Source organism: Bombus flavifrons, chromosome 7 (assembly GCF_040668555.2).
Source record: "Bombus flavifrons isolate JBK064 chromosome 7, iyBomFlav1_principal, whole genome shotgun sequence".
Classification (NCBI taxonomy): domain Eukaryota; kingdom Metazoa; phylum Arthropoda; class Insecta; order Hymenoptera; family Apidae; genus Bombus; species Bombus flavifrons.
The window spans coordinates 5,901,464-5,920,411 of record NC_138448.1 but is presented as its reverse complement, the minus strand read 5'-3'; the positions used below and the strand labels follow the sequence as shown (position 1 = coordinate 5,920,411).

The 18,948-nt window shown below is 30.1% G+C and overlaps 2 protein-coding genes across 2 annotated transcripts; one reads left to right on the top strand and one right to left on the bottom strand.

Moving 5' to 3' along the window:
* Window positions 1-443: 443 nt before the first annotated feature.
* Window positions 444-13,647, top strand: LOC138182140 (DNA-dependent protein kinase catalytic subunit). The gene is made up of 15 exons (XM_069117744.1): window positions 444-897; window positions 1,043-1,224; window positions 1,288-1,450; window positions 1,533-1,648; window positions 1,711-2,103; window positions 2,180-2,361; window positions 2,432-2,685; window positions 2,765-5,064; window positions 5,129-5,473; window positions 5,548-5,700; window positions 5,792-9,808; window positions 9,901-12,231; window positions 12,316-13,012; window positions 13,099-13,301; window positions 13,364-13,647. The coding sequence occupies exons 1-15, from the start codon at window positions 771-773 to the stop codon at window positions 13,439-13,441; spliced, it is 11,541 nt and encodes a 3,846-aa protein (XP_068973845.1). The 5' UTR covers window positions 444-770; the 3' UTR covers window positions 13,442-13,647.
* A 504-nt stretch (window positions 13,648-14,151) lies between these two features.
* Window positions 14,152-17,708, bottom strand: Cdc5 (cell division cycle protein 21). Its single transcript, XM_069117745.1, has 11 exons — window positions 17,514-17,708; window positions 17,169-17,434; window positions 16,956-17,086; window positions 16,384-16,886; window positions 16,137-16,311; window positions 15,631-16,065; window positions 15,425-15,543; window positions 14,970-15,134; window positions 14,796-14,903; window positions 14,548-14,721; window positions 14,152-14,460 (listed from the first exon to the last, which is right to left on the bottom strand). Exons 1-11 carry the CDS (start codon window positions 17,556-17,558, stop codon window positions 14,239-14,241), a joined length of 2,343 nt encoding a protein of 780 aa, XP_068973846.1. The 5' UTR covers window positions 17,559-17,708; the 3' UTR covers window positions 14,152-14,238.
* Window positions 17,709-18,948: the final 1,240 nt, after the last annotated feature.

The following is an 18,948-nucleotide window of genomic DNA, read 5'->3' as shown; positions in this document are numbered from 1 at the left end:
GCATGAAATATGCAGAGAATAGTAACTAAATATACGCATACATGGTGTTTGCTAATATGGTACAAGCCGAAAGGGAGTGATTCTACGCGATAAAGGAAGTCGAAAATATAGAATAAAAATTTTTTTTACTTTTCTTTGTTTTCTTTTTTTTTTTTTTTTAATTTTTCCATTGAGACAACGATCAACAGTGAGATCCGTTATAACGGGATGTGATAAAGTGCACGCGTACCGAGCGAAAATTCAAAGTCGATTTTCTCGAAAACAAAGCTTCAAACGAAAAATTTTTATTCTATTTTTTCGACATCTCTTTTCGCGTAGAACCACCCCCTTTTCGCTTGTACCACCAGTTACCAACCACCCTGTATATATATATATATATATATATATATATATATATGTATATATATATGTACTTTATTTCGTACACTATTTGTTGTACAATGCGATACATGTGATAATAAAGTATTTCTTCGCATCATTTTAATTATTTAATAAAATATTTAAAATGTTTGAATTACAAAATGGTCTTTGTTATAATAATTAATTGTAATATATTATTAATACGTAGTTGGCCGGCTACATACTTCTACGTCATATTACCTACGTTGTATACTTTTCTATAATATTTAGTCGGAACACAATATCATCATATTTTTACAGGTAGATAAAGCAATACACGATATACGAAGTAAACATGTAAAAAGATTTTATATTATGTCAATCAAAATTCAATCACTAAATTGTACTTGATTTATTCAAGTTGCTAGAATATGGAATCGTTCAAAACGTTTATGGATATTTTTGAAAGAGCTGTTACAGAAAGAAACAGCACAAATTTAACGGAAATTTTGAAGGACAGTAAAAAATACTTTCAAAATATAGCGAAAGATGATAGTGGTATGTAATAAATCTTATTATATATCATAAAGTATAGATCTTATTTTTTAATACTACAGTAAAATATTATATTTATTTTGTAGGAGAAATATATGTAACTGTATTTTAAATACTAACATTTAATATTTGCATTTTTTGTCTCCAGAATTGATGCTATCTATATTATTTGATAAAAAGAAAGGTTTACTTTCTTTTCTTAATAATGAACTTGGGAAGTACAAACCTGAGAAAGGTTTTGATATGGCAGTTAAAGAAGCATTTCATCTTCTTGAATTTATCATAGAACAGTTCTGTGATATATTTATACCATATATAGTTGGAACAAAGGTATAATATGAATGTTATTTCATGGATCTTTACAGAGCACATTAAAGCTTTGTTTGTTTGTAGAATGTATGCCAACAGGCACTTAAAACACGTTGTTCAGCACTTATTCAAAATGCTGCTTGCAGTACATTTAATATGTTGATAGCAAGTTTTGAGGAATATGAAATTGAATTAGATAAAACTGTAAAAGAATTTGTATCCTTATTTTGTTTTGTTAACATTAAAGGTAGAATTAGAATATATAAACAAATTTATTTTACATGTAAATAATTTAAAATTATAAAGACAATAATTTTAACTTTTTACAGAAAGAAGCTTATTATTTTCTGTACTTGGAACAATTGCAAAACATTGTCCAGAAGTTTCAGAGGCACAAGAATATCATATAATCTTTCAGCAGTTAAGGAATGATTTCATCAAGCAGGTACATTTTATTGTTTAATATCTTTGAAGAAAAAATTTTTATTCTTGCATTAAAAATTTTAGTATAATCCACAAACTATGTCCCATTCACTTGATATATTTCAAGTATATTTGGATGCTCTTTCAAATATATTGACAAGGCTTACAGAAAAGATAGAAAAAAAGTATTATAAGGAACTATACACATGGGTCAAAGAATTAAGCAATCCACAAAAATACTCAGTTAAAAAAGTTTCAATGAGATCTGCAATTAATTTGTTGTCTAGACATATAGATTTGTTTGGTGATCTTGTTTATTGTGATTACAAATACTGGTATGATTTATTGACAAATGTGGCCCAAGATAAAAATGTAAAATGCAGTCAATGTGGACAATATGCTTTAAGAAAATTTTACAGAGTAATTGGACACATCTTAAAACACAAATCATCTGAGGGTGATAAAGCAATATTCCTGGTAACTATCTATTTTGTAGAATAGTTTATATAGAATTTGACAATATCTATAATATTTTAATATTTATTATTTCTAGTATTTTAAAAATCTTTTCGAGGAACAATTAAGGAGCAGTTATCATGTAAATTCAAATATGCTATGTTATATTATATATGGATTTAGTCAAATAGCTGCACCATGTAAGATATATCTTACTAATAATGATGTGAAAAATATGTTTTCTTTGATAGCTAATTGTGCTATGCCACTTTGTTCAAGGTATCAATTATATATTTGTTTCTTTTAAGTATTTCATAATATAAATTTATTAATGCCCTTAATTTTGCAGGGATGATATAGAAAAAATACACTTGGAAAATATTTGCAATTATCAAGAAGCTCTTTCAGAAATAATATTACATACATCCGATCTTTCAATTGATCAAATTAATATAATCACAAAGCTTAGTATTCTTTTAATTAAGAGATTTCCTGAATTCCCTGTATCTAACCAGAATTTTGCTGTATCCTTATTGATAAATACGATCGTCAATATTATGACAATTAATAGAAATCTGTTAGACGAATTTTTATATAATTTAAGTAAGTATATATTTGATAAATATTCATAAATGAAATTTAATATTTTAGTATTTTTTACATAATGTGTTTAAATATTTAGTTTATAATGGAGTAGTGTGGACCTGTTCGCATACTTTATTTGTTGATGCTGAATTACAACGAGGATTGAATAATCTGCCAGAACGACCACTGTGCTATAAAGATTATTTGCCTTTGTGGCTACAACTTTTAGATCAAAACAAATATAGCAAAGATTTCAAATATAGTGGAGAAACTGTACAATATGTAATTGATTCAACTATGCATGTGGGGATTGCATTAATCGACAAATTAAATCTGAGCACAAAAACGAAAGAAGATAATATATTTTCAGATGCAGCCTTTTCTCAAATTGCTGAGAATGAAGCAGATTTTCGAACGTTCGTTAATATCGTAGATTTATACGTCGATATAATTAACAGCTTAGACACCTCTTTATTCATAAATACAATACACAAATTCTTATTAAAAGTTATTAGTAAATCTCACAAAAATCATTTAGTGTCGGGTTTTTATAAATTAGTACACGCAATATCTAAACATATTTGTGAGTTAAGTAGCAATGAGATTGAAACAGAAACATTAGAAATGTTAAATAAGTATATAATGAACGTATTGAATTTGATTCCTACATTTTCCAATGAATTGTTAACTACATGCGTGCACTTAATTTTAGATGTACCAATGTTATATGTAGAAAAGATACTGAACAGTACAATTCCAACATTTAAAATTGCCTTTACAGTTGGTATAAGTGACTTTGAATTAGCTTGTAAAGCTTTAAACACATTAGAAAAATGGACAAATCATTTTGATAATGAAATCACAGCTATGTTTTTACAAGAAATAGTACCATTTTTGGAACCATATTTACACAGTGGTGAAAGTTCTGTAGAATTTCTACAAGATATCATAAAAACCGAGCGAAAAGTTATTAAACGAATAATATTAAGAGACGATGAGAACACTTTAGAAAGATTTCAGATGAGAGTTTTGTTGTTTATCGCTTCGCTTGATACAAATATAATAATGGATTTCATATATAAAAAATCTATGAACACAGGAGCTACTTGGGACAAGAAAGACTTACTCAAATACTCATTGACCTTTTCTGATACACAAGTGGATATCCATTTTGATAAAATTTTGCCCAGAATAATATTATTGGCTCAAAATTCTGGGGATAGACGGACGAAGGTGATTGCCTGTGAAGTACTTCATTCGATAGTAATGTACGTTCTTGGTAAAACATCACAATACTTAGTATCTAATCCAGATCGATTCGTTTCTCTCTACACAATGTTATGTCCAGCCTTACTAAATTTGGGCTGTGATTACGAAGAAGCAGTGAGACAAATTTTTTATCCTTTAATGCTACAGCTAACTCACTGGTTAAGCTCAAAATTTATGCTCGAATCTCTACCTACTACATATTTTCTCGATTTGCTGTTCAAAGGTCTATGTGATGACGCCAATTCGTCTCTTAGAGAATTTTCTGGGATATGCTTGAGCGAATTTATTAAATGGTCCATAAAACAGTCTGATAATGCTGCAATAAGTCAGTCGAATATTTATAAAGTTATAAATAAAATAAAGAATTTTGCTCTGCATCCTTCTACCTCTAAACGAATAGCAGGCGCAACGGCTTTTAATCATATTTATAGCATTCTACATGAAGATGAGAAAACTGTATCTATATATTGGTTGGAAATTTTATACAGTTTCATTAAAAGCTTGGATGGTTGTAGTGACCCATCAATCATTAATGCTCTTAATCATGTTGAGAGAGTTCTAATAGCAAAGAAAAATCTGTTAAACGCAGAACATCATAATCGTAGGAAACCTTATGAATTTGAAGGTTCAACTTTAATCGATGCTGTAAAGTGGTTGCTCACACAATGTGGTTGTTTAGATCAACATTGTCGGATAAAATGTATGGAACTAGTTGTAAAACTTTCTGAACATGTAGCAGATTGTGATTCAGCTAAAACAATAATAAATAATTATATCGATACATACGGAATTGAAACGTTTAATCGTATAATTTTAAGTGAATTGCCAAAAATAGAAAATCTACCTGTTAATGGCATACTGCCTTTTTTAAGGAGTTTGGATTGTTACATTTGGTTAATAAAAGGCGATTTATTGAATATGCAATGTTTATTTGATAATTCAAATTCGCAAAAAGATGAAATTTTCAGTTGTGCTAGGAATTTTATTCATGTGATAAATAGAATTAAAATAGAGAATAAGGAAGATAATTTAATAATATTATCGAAAGAGATTGAAGATCTACAAACATTGCAATGTAAAGCAATATTGAATATATTCGATTTTACACAAATTTTATTGAATTTTGATGTAAGTAAATTATTTTGTAAAAAATTTTATATTAAGATTTTAATTTTTAATTTTTCAATTTCAGGGCAATTTCATTCCAGATTTCTTCTTCAATAAAGATTTTTTTGAGTTAATTGCAAAATGTATAATGTGCCCACAAGTAATAGGGTTTGATTTAAAAAATCTTGAAATTACAGAAGAACTTTTCGTAATTATGGGAAACTTGTTACAGTCTATAATGCATAAAAATAATATTTCTTTGTTACACCTACTTAAATGTGAATTATTGATATATGTGGAGAAACATATATACGATTTTGTTGTATTAGATAACATTATTTACGGTAAAAAGAATTTTACTGAACTTAAACAATATGTTCGGGGTTTAAGCTTTTTGGATCGTTGTAACATCCTTAATCAATTAGATAAGGTATATAATACATATACGTAATATTGCTTTTTCAGTACGTCATATTATTTATAATTATTAATATTGTTTTATAGATGAAAGAGTTGATCAATAGACAGGATACAGTTACACGTATTTTCAAGGCGTTAGTAAGAGAATCATTAGGAGAACTTATTTATGTAACTATAAAACCATCAGGAAAAGATTATCTAGAAATTTTAATGGAATTTTCACTTATTCATTACGAGGTATATTATCTAAATATACAAATAGAAAGTGTTACATATTGAAAATCTTTTATCATCATATTGAAAATATTTTATAAAATTATATTTGCAGTTTTCAATGACAAGGATGTTAATTGAATTCATTGAAAATGATACAATGCTTGGATCAGGTGATAAAAAAATTACACATGGCATATATTTTTTCAGTACATTTAAATGCGAAATATTTAGATACATATTAAAGGATATAGAAAAATCTATCGAAATATTTAATGATTTATTGCAACGAGATCCGTCTACTCTTCTAATGATAATGGAGCAATTATTTCTGTTTGTACAACGGTATAAAAAGGAGTTCCATGATTGTGTAGAAGTATTAGTGGATACAGTTATTAAAAAATTCACAATATTTGAAAGTGTAATAAATAATTTAGAAGATAGAAGACAAAAATTAATAAATATTCTTGGCATTGCAGTCCATTTGAAGCACAAACCAATAGAAGTATCGTCTTTAAGTAAAGATTTTTATATGTGGATTCTTAATCAGCTAATGGACAATTTAGATATAGAATATAAGATATATATCCTTCATAATTTTCTGGTTTGTCTAACTGATATGACTGATACAAAACCAGAAGTACTTGTTATTTTACGTAATTTGAAGAATAATAGACTCGATGTGTGTCCAAATGATTTTTCTCAGAAGAATGTGAAAGCTTTAAAAATTACCAACTGTTTCCACAAATTGGTAATGTTATTACCAGTCACTAAATCGGTGATAGTATTTGAAACCATTATTTTATTCGCAAGTGGTATTGCTAAATACCTGTGTAATGAAACAACTAATGAATATTTACAAAAGTACTTTAATTCTATTACCACTAATTATGCTGTGAAATCTTTGCAAGCAGCATACAAATTATTTATGAACTTAACAAATGAAAGGTTTGATGTGTTACAAAGATTTCTTTTACCATCATTTGAATTTTGCAAAACTACTGAAATAAATAAATTCTTTGAAACAAATATTAAAGAAATATATACAGTTATTTGCCAAAGTTTGGTTGGAGGTACTTCAGACATAAAACAACTTATGGTATCAAAAATAGGATGTTATGATCTTGTTGCAATTATGTTTGCAAAATTACAAATCTGGGACATAGATAATGCTGAGAGTGTGATTACTCGAAATGCTATTGATAATGTGGTTACTGGAAAAGAACTTTTACACAGTTTATACAGCAATGCGTTAAATGTACGTATGTTAAGGACACATGAGCCTGAGCTTAAAGAAACAACAAGATTGTTGCATTGTTCTGCATATAATTGCTCCATAGCCATTGTATCTAATATAAAAAAGGATGAAGACGCTTACGCAAGTATTTTTATTGAGAACAGGAAAAAGGAGCAATTGATTTGGGAGAATATTGTAGATTGCCAGAAGCAATATAATTTTCAACAGACAGTTGCTGAAAATCCAAAGTATCGTAAAAGATTAGTTAATATAAGAAAGAGAATAAAACAAAGACAAGCATCTAGTCATTACTCATATATATATAGTTATGATTTATCTTCCAGTAGTTTAACTGAAGATATAAATGCTTACGATTTTAATGAAACCATAGTACGAAATAAACATGATAGTACTGATAAAAAGGAAAGCATGAGTTTAACATTTGAAAATGATGAACTAAATAATCATGAATGTATGGCTTCCATTTGTGGAGTTCTGAGTCATATGATAGAAGAAAAAATATCTGTACCACCTACTAATGACACTATCACAGTGCCAAAGTGGTTAAAATGTTTTCTTAGTTCTTTTACAACAACAAATTATAATAATGTCAGATTGTTTATGTTAAAAGTTATCTTGAATATGCAGACTGTGTTTCAGCCTTATGCAAAATTTTTCCTTCAACCAATAATGCATACAACATATTCATATTTGAAGAGAAACAAATTAAATTATATTATTATTGATGTTATAGAAATGTTAATTGATTGGCAAACTTCTCTTCAAAGATTAAACGAATCTACATTTGATCAGAATAAAGATGAAATTCAACAGCTATGGGAGACATTGATCCAAAAGGTAATAGTAACGAAAACCGAGAAAATTTCTAAATCTATTTATAATTACAACATGAACATGGTAAAAACTGTACTCGAAGTATGGCATCCTTATTTGAAGCTACCTAAAAATTTAAGCGATAAGATGAGTACTGCACCCGGAGCTACAGTATATTTAATATTAATCTGTTTCATTAATGGCATGGGACTAGACATTATTCAAAGAAACGATATCTTAGAATTTCTGGAAAGATCTTTAAAAAAATGGCAGGATGATGAAGAAACAATTTTACAATGTTGTGAATGCTATGGTTTAATCTTGAAATCTCTGAGCGATGATAATACATTAGCAAACAAAAGGTGCGCTATAATTGATACAATTCGAAATATATTGAGACAGATGCAAACGAAATGCGAGAATAGACAGATGAAATGCATTCGTGCATTATGTAAAAATTACCCGATTGCAGCAATGGATTATTTTGATTTTGTTAAAAGAAGTATATTTAGAGTAGATTTTCAAGGCAAGTCAAATGGTTTAGAAATATTTTTATTATGCATACCAAATTTTACTACAGATCAAATAGTAAAGGAGTTAGCTCACATGAAGCTTCATGATTTATTAACAAATAAAATTTTACCCTGTGAGAAAATAACATTAAAAATTATCCATTCTTTAGTTCATGTCCTACCTCCTCCAAATATACTGTCATTTATAACATTAGTACCACCTTATACAAAGCATAAACTTTCTGAATATAGAGAAATCGCTTATGGTATATTTATAAATATTTATAAGAAATACGCAGGAGACAGTTCTGGAAATAATGAGATAAAGGAGTTAATGCGGATCAGCAAAGAAATATTACTTAATGGTATATTGGATCCTACTGAAACGTTACAAGAAATGATACTAAACTTTTGGACACAAGATGCAAAATTAACAAATACTTGTAAAGAAAGGTTGCTTGAAGTAGTAGATATATATACTCCCAATGCTGGTCAAAATTTCTTACCATTCATATTTTTAGTTATTACAGATCTTATAAAGAAATCAAATAATTATACACAAAAGATATTTGAACCTTTGCATGATTGCAGTTATAGAGACTACAAAATAGCTCTCTTATGGAGGACAAAGAATTTTGGATCAAAGGCTCCGCTTTTTGCTCCATCCTTAGCTAGTCAAATGAATCAAACATTCACTCAAATGAACACTACATTATCATATATGTCCTCTGATTCTACATACACAACATCGCATAATTCACAATTAATGCTTCAAGCAACTCAGGAGCTTGATTTCGAGCCGACTTACGTTAACGATACATCTATTGCAATGTTTATTAATCTAGGAGAAGATAATACATTTGAAGTACCAAAAGTACCGCAACCTGCCTACAATAAAAAGTCGAAACGATTTTTAAGCAGTGCAAGTGATATTTCTGCAGCTATAAGACAGAAAGAGATTAAAAGAAATATACAGCATGCGGAAATGATAAAAGACGAAGGCGTGCGGCAAAGAAGCAGTGTAAAATTGTATAGAAAGTATAGAATTGGTGATTTTCCAGATATTGAAATATCGCATGCTACACTGATCGAACCATTGCAACAGTTAGCAAAGAATGATCAGTTGATTTGTAAAGATTTAATAGTTAATATTGTTTGCTCATTAATTGAAAACTGCAGACAGAGTAGTTTTATAGAAAAACTTGTAGACAGTATGGAACATATTATGGAAAATGAACAAAATAGTAATTCCACTATAACTGCAATTTTAGAAATATTATTAAATGCTTCTATAACAGATTGTTCACCAGAAATCATTACGAAGGCCTCGAGGTCGAATAGTTTAAACTTCCTTGGATCACTTGTTTTAGAGGAAAATTTGATTCATGAGACAAATATTTATAGGCCACCTAAAAAGAAAATACGACGGGAACATGTGGATGACTCATCCTCTAAATGGTTGCTTTTAACAAATCTTTATAAATCTATGAATGATGTTGATACAGTTCTTAGCATTTTTCAAAATCATATTACAAATAAAGATATGCAAGTATGTATATAAATATATTTATCTTGTAATAAATGATGATAATGAAATTGATTATGATATCCTTTTTTAAATCAGTTCTCTCAAAATTTTAGATCGCATCATTTGCCCAAGTATCTAACAAATGGGAAAGAGCAAAGCTAGCATATGAGGAGGCTTATGGAACGGAATCAGAATTAGTGAAGGAGCATTGTCTTCAAGGCTTGTTTGAATGTCTAAGTAATTTATGCAGCTGGCATGAAATTGACAGACACATAAAGGACAAGCTTGATAGTAATTTGGACAACATTTGGAATAATCCATGGAAAGATTGGATGTTCCCCTGGGTGTTTGATGTTCATGTCCGTAAACTGATAAATGAAGACAATACTGAGGAATTCCAAAATGACTTCAAAATCATGGAATCTTGGTTGAATGACACGACAAAGATAAAACACATGAAACGATTCTTTGGGGAAGAATGTTCGATATTTTTTTTGCATAATCAACTAGAAGTTGCCCGTGAATTTTTATTGAACTCTTCTGATGAGATAAGGGAACAATGGATCAGACTTCATCCGCTTTCCATACAATTAAGAATTTGCAAGCTACAGAAGTTGCGAATCATTAACGATGTAAATAAATTTATAAAAATTTTGAAATCGGCTGAATCATCGCGCGATTTAAACGAGATATTAAAGTTCTGGGATAACAGTATGCCTTCATCACTGGACGCTATACTCCCATGGGATAAACTAACGTCTTATAGGACTTATTTTATTAATAAATTACTTGATGACAAATTGAAGGAATGGAATGAGAGTTTAATACAGAACGATTCAGACAGTAATCCTGATGAAAACGAAAATTCGATTACGTATAGACTGCGCACTATTATCTTTGATATGAGATTGAAGATGGTCGAGGCATCGATAAATCAGAAGAACAAATACATAGCAAAAAATTATTTACGACAAGTGGAACAAAGTGTAGAAGCTCCGTCAATCTTTTTCAATGAATTTTTATTATTTTGTGGAAAATTGAAATACCTGATAGGAGATACTGAAACGGACATGAAAAAAAAGCTATCACACTACTCTTCTTCTTGGAAACATTGTCATGATCTTTTACGACAAAACTCTATTGCTGATGCTACGAATGTTAGTAGTCGGAAGCAAATCAGTATGATAGCATCGAAGATCATAAAGTTTAGTGAAGAAAATGAAACGTTCGCAGAATTGTTAAGAGGAAATACTACAATTTTGAAAGAAATAAACGCCGAGAATAATGAGTTATCTGGCATTAGAAATACACTGGAAACTTATAGCTTTAATAATTTGAAAACGTGCTGTGATATGACGACTAAGAATATTAAGGAATGTTATTTCAGTCTTGCAAAGTATTGCTATGACAGATTATCGCATGATACACGTGATATTCAGTTAAGTAAAGAATTTATTCATTCTATATTGAAAGCAATGAGTTATGGATCTCTTGAGGCAGCCCACTATTTTCCCTGTTTGTTAAAACCTGAATATTTCAACGATCAAGAAACAAAGGATATTTTTATGAAAGAGATTGAAAGTATTCAAATTTGGCTGTTTCTCTCTTGGCAAGCCCAACTATTTTCCCATTTAGGAACGTCAATTGCTCCTTTAATTATACCTGTTCTTAAACGGATTGTTGAGACTTATCCTAATGCAGTTATTTACACATTTCGTTTGACAATGGAGACAAACCCTACTCTCTTAAGTGAAACTAGTACTTATGAAATTCGACAAATCCTTTACAATAGACCGGAAATCGATCGATTCTTGACAGCGCTGCATTATGTAGTCAAACCAGAATTATATTTACGACACTATTTAATTGAATTTAGAAAAAATTTATCTCTTGGAACAGCTACAGCTATAGATATATTTCTAAAGAAAGTATATCCAAATCTAAGAGAGAACAAACATGATCCAAAACCAGGGAACATCTTCAATAAGATTGCATCCTATAAAAATATGATAAAGGAGTTAGAAAATAAAAAAACTGAAGAAATTAAATTATGCGTGGACAGGATAATCGAAAGAATTAAAATATTACTTATTAAAAAAGATAATAATAAAAATAGATTGCAAGATTACAGTCCATGGTTGTGCAACTTTCCTGAAAGAGATGTAGAGATACCTGGTCAGTATACTGGCAATAGAAAACCTATGCCTCAGTATCATGCAAAAATTTTAAAGTTTGACTCAACTATAAGAGTTATGTGGTCAATGCGCAAACCTATTCGGATTACTATGATTGGTAATGATGCAAAGGACTATCATTTTCTGACAAAATTTGGAGAAGATCTACGACAAGATCAAAGATTACAGCAGTTGTTTACTATTATGAACAAGACATTACAAATTGATGCAGCTTGTAGACAAAGACAATTATCTATTGATACCTATCAGGTGAGTACTTTTTTAAATAATTCATAGAATATTAAAGAATAGTAAAAAGTCAATATTAAAAGGGAATTAACTTTTTAAATGCAGGTGATTCCCTTGTCTAAAACAGTGGGTCTTATACAATGGGTAGATAACACAAGATCTTTGCAAGAGTTAATAAATTTCACACTGTCAAAGCAAGAGATAGAACGATACGATTCTATAAGTAAACTTTATCAAGAATGGATTCAAAACGTTGCTCCTTCTAAACAGCTGCATGAAAAATACAAGGAAGCAATAGTAAAGTACAACGCCTCAGAAGTGACCAGTAAAATGAACGAATTTATTGGTAAAACCGAATGGAACAGTTTACGCAAAACATTGACTGTATTATGTCCATCCATAGAAAGTTTTATTACAATGCGTCGAAATTTTATTACTTCGTATGCTACTATGTGTATTGCACATTGGATTTTAGGCATTGGTGATCGGCATTTGGAAAACACCCTTATCGTTATCGATTCAGGGCGTTGTTTAGGTATCGACTTTGGGCTAGCCTTTGATGCTGGCGTTGACCAAAGAATACCAGAATTAATGCCTTTTCGCTTAACACCCCAAATCCTAGGCTTATTGAAGCCTTTCACCGAAAAGGATCTTTTGAAAACGATAATGATACATACATTACAAGCAGTGAGAAACGAACAAGGACCTATTCTATCTTGTATGGACGTTTTCGTTCATGAACCTTTGAATTGGACTGAACACGTTAACAAAGCATTAAGAGAAAGTGAAGAAGATGTTATAGGTAGTTTTAGTTATGTATAAGATGAACTATTTTAATTCTTAAATAGAGAATAGCACGTGACTACTTTTATTTTATGCAAATTATAGATGTTAAATGGGTACCAATAAGAAAGATCGAAGCAGTTACGAAGAAGTTGAATGGGATTAAACCATCTTTGATTACACTAGATCAACTAAAAGAGCAACATCATGATAAATATTTCGATAGATATTATGCTATAGTTACTGGGGATGATGACATCAAACGAACACGAGCAAAACTGAATGGCTTTTTAACTCCTGAGGAGCAGGTAATCCTTTAAAAAATTTTATTGTTGTGATCATTTAGCAATAAGGTTCTCTAAATTTTTAGATCGAATGTTTGCTGGATCAAGCAACCGATTTAAATATTCTGGGTCGTACGCACGTAGGATGGAAACCGTGGCTTTAAAAGAAGTAATTAAATTTATATTTTTATAGTATATATTTATGATATAATTTCGATTATAAAGTAGTTTTTCTTATGAAAATAGTACTTTTTAAACTATTGCTTAAATAAGAAACTAATGAAAATAAGTCAATTTCTTTAAAATGATTATGTTTGTAAGAATTAGAATTTTGTAATATTTTTAAATATATTTTATACACTTTCCTGCATTTTATAATTTATTATGCGAGTAATTACATTCTTACTTCTCTGAATTAATAATAAATTTTAATTTTTAATGATTGATCGTTTATTAAAAAACTACGATATTTAATACAGTATTATATTGTCTTCACATAATTTTTAGCTTTTTGTCGAAAACGTAATTACATTACGCATCAGTAATAATTTTTATGTTCGCAATTTTTAAATAAATTGCACTGTAATAGAAGTTGTAAATTGTAAACATCTAAAATTTCTCCATGAAATTATTAAAATTGCTGATCAGATAAACTGCTAAATCAGGTAAAAATATAGAATTTACAATTTACTTTCTTCATTTAACAACTATTCTATAATACTAACTTTCGCATACAATAAATTATATTCACATTAAATTATCTCCGCTCTAATGAGCTGAATCGTCAGTTATAATTCGAAATAATATAATGGCATTCCATTATACAAAATTGAGATCCTTAAAAATTTTTGTTTGTTTAAACTTGTTTAGTGAATTTTTATAGAAATTAACTTTTTGTATTTCAAAAAGCGTTTACAATATTTGCGGTATAATATATTACAATAAGTAATCTGGAAATTATTTAACATTGTTGCAGCTGATCTTGCAGTTGCGCATATCGTCCTTGCAGTACGCGTTCTCGTTCAGTTTGTCTATTAACATCTTCCAGAAGTGCATTTACTCGTCTCGGCACGGCTGCTTCTTCCTGTGTTTGTAAAAATTTGAACGTTGAAAGCTCTAAATGTGCTTGTTCTATTTGTTCCCATAGATCATGTAATTGTTTTGTTAATACTTGTGCCCTAGTCTATAATAAAGAAAATTAGTGTATTAATTAATGATATGTACATATTTTAAAATATGTATCTTTCGTACTGAAAATAAGATCACCAACCTGGTATCCACCAGTAAGGACTTTTAATTTTTTTTCCATTCTTGCTGCCCGTTTGGCTTCACCAGTCATATGCATGCGATTCTCTTCTAACTTTCTTTCGCATGCTTCTACTCTATCTTTTTTTGAAGCTAACGTTGCTCGCGTGTATCGTTTCTGTGTTTCCAGATATAATATCTAATAAAATAAAGAAGCAAATAAATATATTTATCAAGTCAAAAATGTTTTAAGCATGGAAAATATGTTGGTACCTCTGACAAACATTCTTCCCATACAGTTGTATAAGAATCCGAACTTAGTTCTCCATGCGCCATACCTTCTTTTACTACACCCATTTCATCAGTTAAAAGCTTCTTTGCCTACATGAAATGTTTATTAAAATTAAGCAGCATTATAATTTCACAATAAAGTAAAAAATATCTTACAGCAGCAAGTTCTTCTTTTTCAAAATTAACATATGGATGTTGTTCAAGGTAAGCTTGAGCTTGAATTACTGAATTTGAGGAACCTTTACGATTTTGTTGTGCCGGATTTTGTAATGCGTCATACTGTAGCATGGTAATCATTTCTCTTTTAATCAGTTCTTCTGCCTAGAAACATATTCATTAATAGTTGTTATATGATCGTTATATACAGGGTATTAAAAACAACCATTCAATATTTATATAATATATATACACTATATTAAATTGAGTCTTAGTAAACATAAAAAAAATGTTTATATCTCGGAAACGGTTGAGCTTTCAACCTATGTTTACTAAGGTTTTTTTTTACACAGTATAGTGTGTTCTATGTACTAATATTGAATAGTTTTTTTTGAATACCATGTATATAATTATTATGTACATCATACATATATTTGACGATTATATGAACATACCCTTTGCAAATCAGTTAATGGAGTATCCATAAATGGCCTCAAAATATTCATATTTACATCAACTGGTCGTGGTAAATCTCGTTGTATAACTTGCGACCTCCTAGATAATTCCTTTTTTCCTGTAAAACAGAATACAATATTAATACATAAATAATTTTTCTAGTAAAGAATATACATTTATACTTCAGTGATAATGTATTATATACTTTGTTCTATTAATTCTTGTTGTTGCCTAGCATCTATATCAGCTTGGTCTTCTACAATTTCCGTCGTGGTTGAAGTAATATCTTCGTTTTTTGTTTCACCTTCAGGAACTACTATTTCATAATCATTACGCGGTGTTGGAAGCGCACTCAATCCAGCACGCAACTGTTCCTTTACTTGCTTTTGAATTAACGGAGTCTCCGACCCGTCCATATTTTCATTTGGATTAATGCTGAGCTTATCACGAACCGGTGTAGCTGCTAAAACTCCGTTTTGCGTTCGTGTAGATGCTGGTGTATTAAATGAATTAGCTGGAGTTCCGTCACTACGCTGGGATCGGAATGGCGTAGCCAAAATTGTGTTAGGAGTTGCCACAGTGTTCGTGGAAGGTACAACACCAGTAAAATCAGAATTATTTAATGGAGTATTCAATCCACCTGTGTGAAAAATAAAGCAATGAAATTAATATTTTAGATATATGTTTTTTTCCACATACAATTACACCAACCTTTTAATGGAGTATCAACATGAGTAAGAGCCATAACATTCTGAGCTTCTTGAAGTATTCTATCTGCAGCAGCTGGAGTACGTGGAGTTACAGCTGCATTAGTTGGTAAAGAATAATCAGCCAATAAACTATCTGATAGTGTGATACCACTTTCTGTTGCAACTTCACGAGCAACCTATTACAGATAACATAAAATATAAATTCTTATATATTTTACATAAAATAATAAAATATATTAATTAGATACCTCTGATGCTCTACCAAGCTTAACTACTTGCTGTAATTCTTGGTCAGATATCTGTGGTTCTGGTAAAACAAGTTTACTCCTCTTTTTTATTGGCTCTTCATTATTCAACATTCCCATTGGGATATCGTTTTCTTTACGTTGTTTCAACTTCTGCTTGTCTTTTCTGCGTTCCATTTCTTCCTTTTCTTGTCTCAATTCGCCATCTAAATGTTGCTGTCTCATTTTTGAGAAATCAATGGCAAGTGGATCTACATGCTCATTAGACGTATCGTAAAACCCGGGTGCTGGTCGTTTCTCAAACGGAATCTCAGAATTGTAATTAACGCCGCGTTTGCGCTTATTCTTTTGTGATACAGTAATACCAGCAGCTCTCAACTCTCTACGTTTTTGTAAAGCAGCAAGTCTACGAGCTTCCTCTAACTGTTTCTCTCTGGCTTTACGTTTTGCCTTTTTACCCTGTGTGTTTGCAAGTCTGGCACGTGCCTCAGACAACATTTCCAATTCTGAAAATTACTAATTTTATTGTTCTTACATATAACAGGAAATAATAGTCTGTAAAATGGAAAGCTTACCATCTTCATCCATGTCCTTAGGGTCAGGCCTAGCTGGTTTTGTTTCAGGGTTTGGATCAATTTCTCCTGGTTTTAGTTTACGAGGATCATCTGCAGCATCATCTCCCTCTTCCTTTTTTTGAGCTTGATCCCTAACATGGTATAATAGCAAAGAATGTAAAACCCATTTTCAGAAACATGTTAGTTTAAATTTATAAAATACATTTAACTCACAGCAAATATTCGTAACGTTCTAAGCATTGTGCAGCTGTACGTCCTATAATTGGTGCAATTGTTCTCCATTGGGTAGGCATTAATTTTGCAAGATGAAGAAGCTTTTCGTCTTCTTCTCTGCTCCATTCTGTCTTTTTTATGCTTGGGTCTAACCATTCAAACCAACGCGCTTTGCATTGCTTAGCAGACTTTCTATGTAAAAGAGATGCTATTCGACTCCATTGATTTTTGCCATATTTCATTACAGCAGCTTTTAAAATCTCATCCTAAAAATATAAAATATTTACAGAAAAATCATCTCTGATATAATCAAAATGTAAATACAGGTTAGAAATCAATCCTCACCTCCGTATTCCGCCAAACTCCACCTTTTATCATAATACGCGGCATTTTTTATATATTTTTTAATACCATCCAAAAAGTAATAAAAATTAGAAAATTTTCACTGATTATCCCTATTTATTTGATAATTAATAACAACCTCATTGGAACTATAAATTAGCGACAGTAACATCAAAAAGGAAATTGCGATGTCAGCGACACCAGTGGAAAGCGGCGACAAAAATATTAATACAATTTTTTTAAAAGCAAAACAGAAATACACGATTTGGGTAATTTTCTCGATAACCCAATCAGCAATTCGTCCAACGACTAACCCCCCGATCCAAATGAAACTGCCCTTATATATTCCTGTCCCCACTTCTCGGGTCAATCTTTGTTCTTAATGAGGGCCATATAATCATTTCATAACTCTGTCAGGTACACATCCCTCCCGTGACCGTGGCTACGTCTAGTGACCCGTTATGTCACTTCGAGCCCGAACCCATCGTTATAAAGCCAGATTGGACTATTAGAACTATTTCTTATTTTTATTACTTAAGTGTAGCTACAGTAAAAGTCTGGACTAGGGTATTGGGGTTCTTCCCAACATTCAAGCCGGGAAATCCCGATGTTCTTTTATCTCCGACATATATATATCCAATAAAAATGCTCTTATGATTTTGAAGAATAGTATATGCTTATAGAAAAAATAAAAGATCTATAAATTACAGATAAAATATTATAATATATAGAACCAGACAGAACTGAAAGTTTATTGAACTATGTTTTATTGTTCAATAGTTAATTAATTAAGACAATTATCTCAAATGTTTCGTAACGTCCGATCTTCTGATTAAAGTATAAAGAATTATGTAAAAGACAATAACAAGTTAAACAATTCGTTATGTACTTAAATATGTATTTAAAACTGATTCCAGATTTCAAGTTGGTTTTGAATTGTGAATATAGTTTTAAATATAAAGGTAATTTAAGGTGTACAGCATAGCATTACATGCATACGATAAGCGGACTGTAAATTATTTATTGTTATAATAAATGTGTGGACTATATGTAAACTTCAGAGAGGGATTTTGGATATACATATATATTCAACATATTCAATACACGCATGAATTATACATACAATAAATAAGAAAATATTTGTTCAGTAAATTATATCTGCACAATTTGAATCATAAATATCCTGCAGTAACTCATTAATGTACATGTAGTAAACAAATTCTTAAATTTATTGCCGACGTAAAATATTTTTCATATACAGTACTTTTGTACATGTTATTTTTTTTATAAATTATATTAAACATTAAGAACACACATATATACATATTATAACTTAATTACTGAAATAATGATTAAGTTAAATCTTTTCTGCTTTTTTAGATTTCCTTTTGGTATCTCATGTTTAGGAATAAAATTATAGTACTTATAGTTATATATT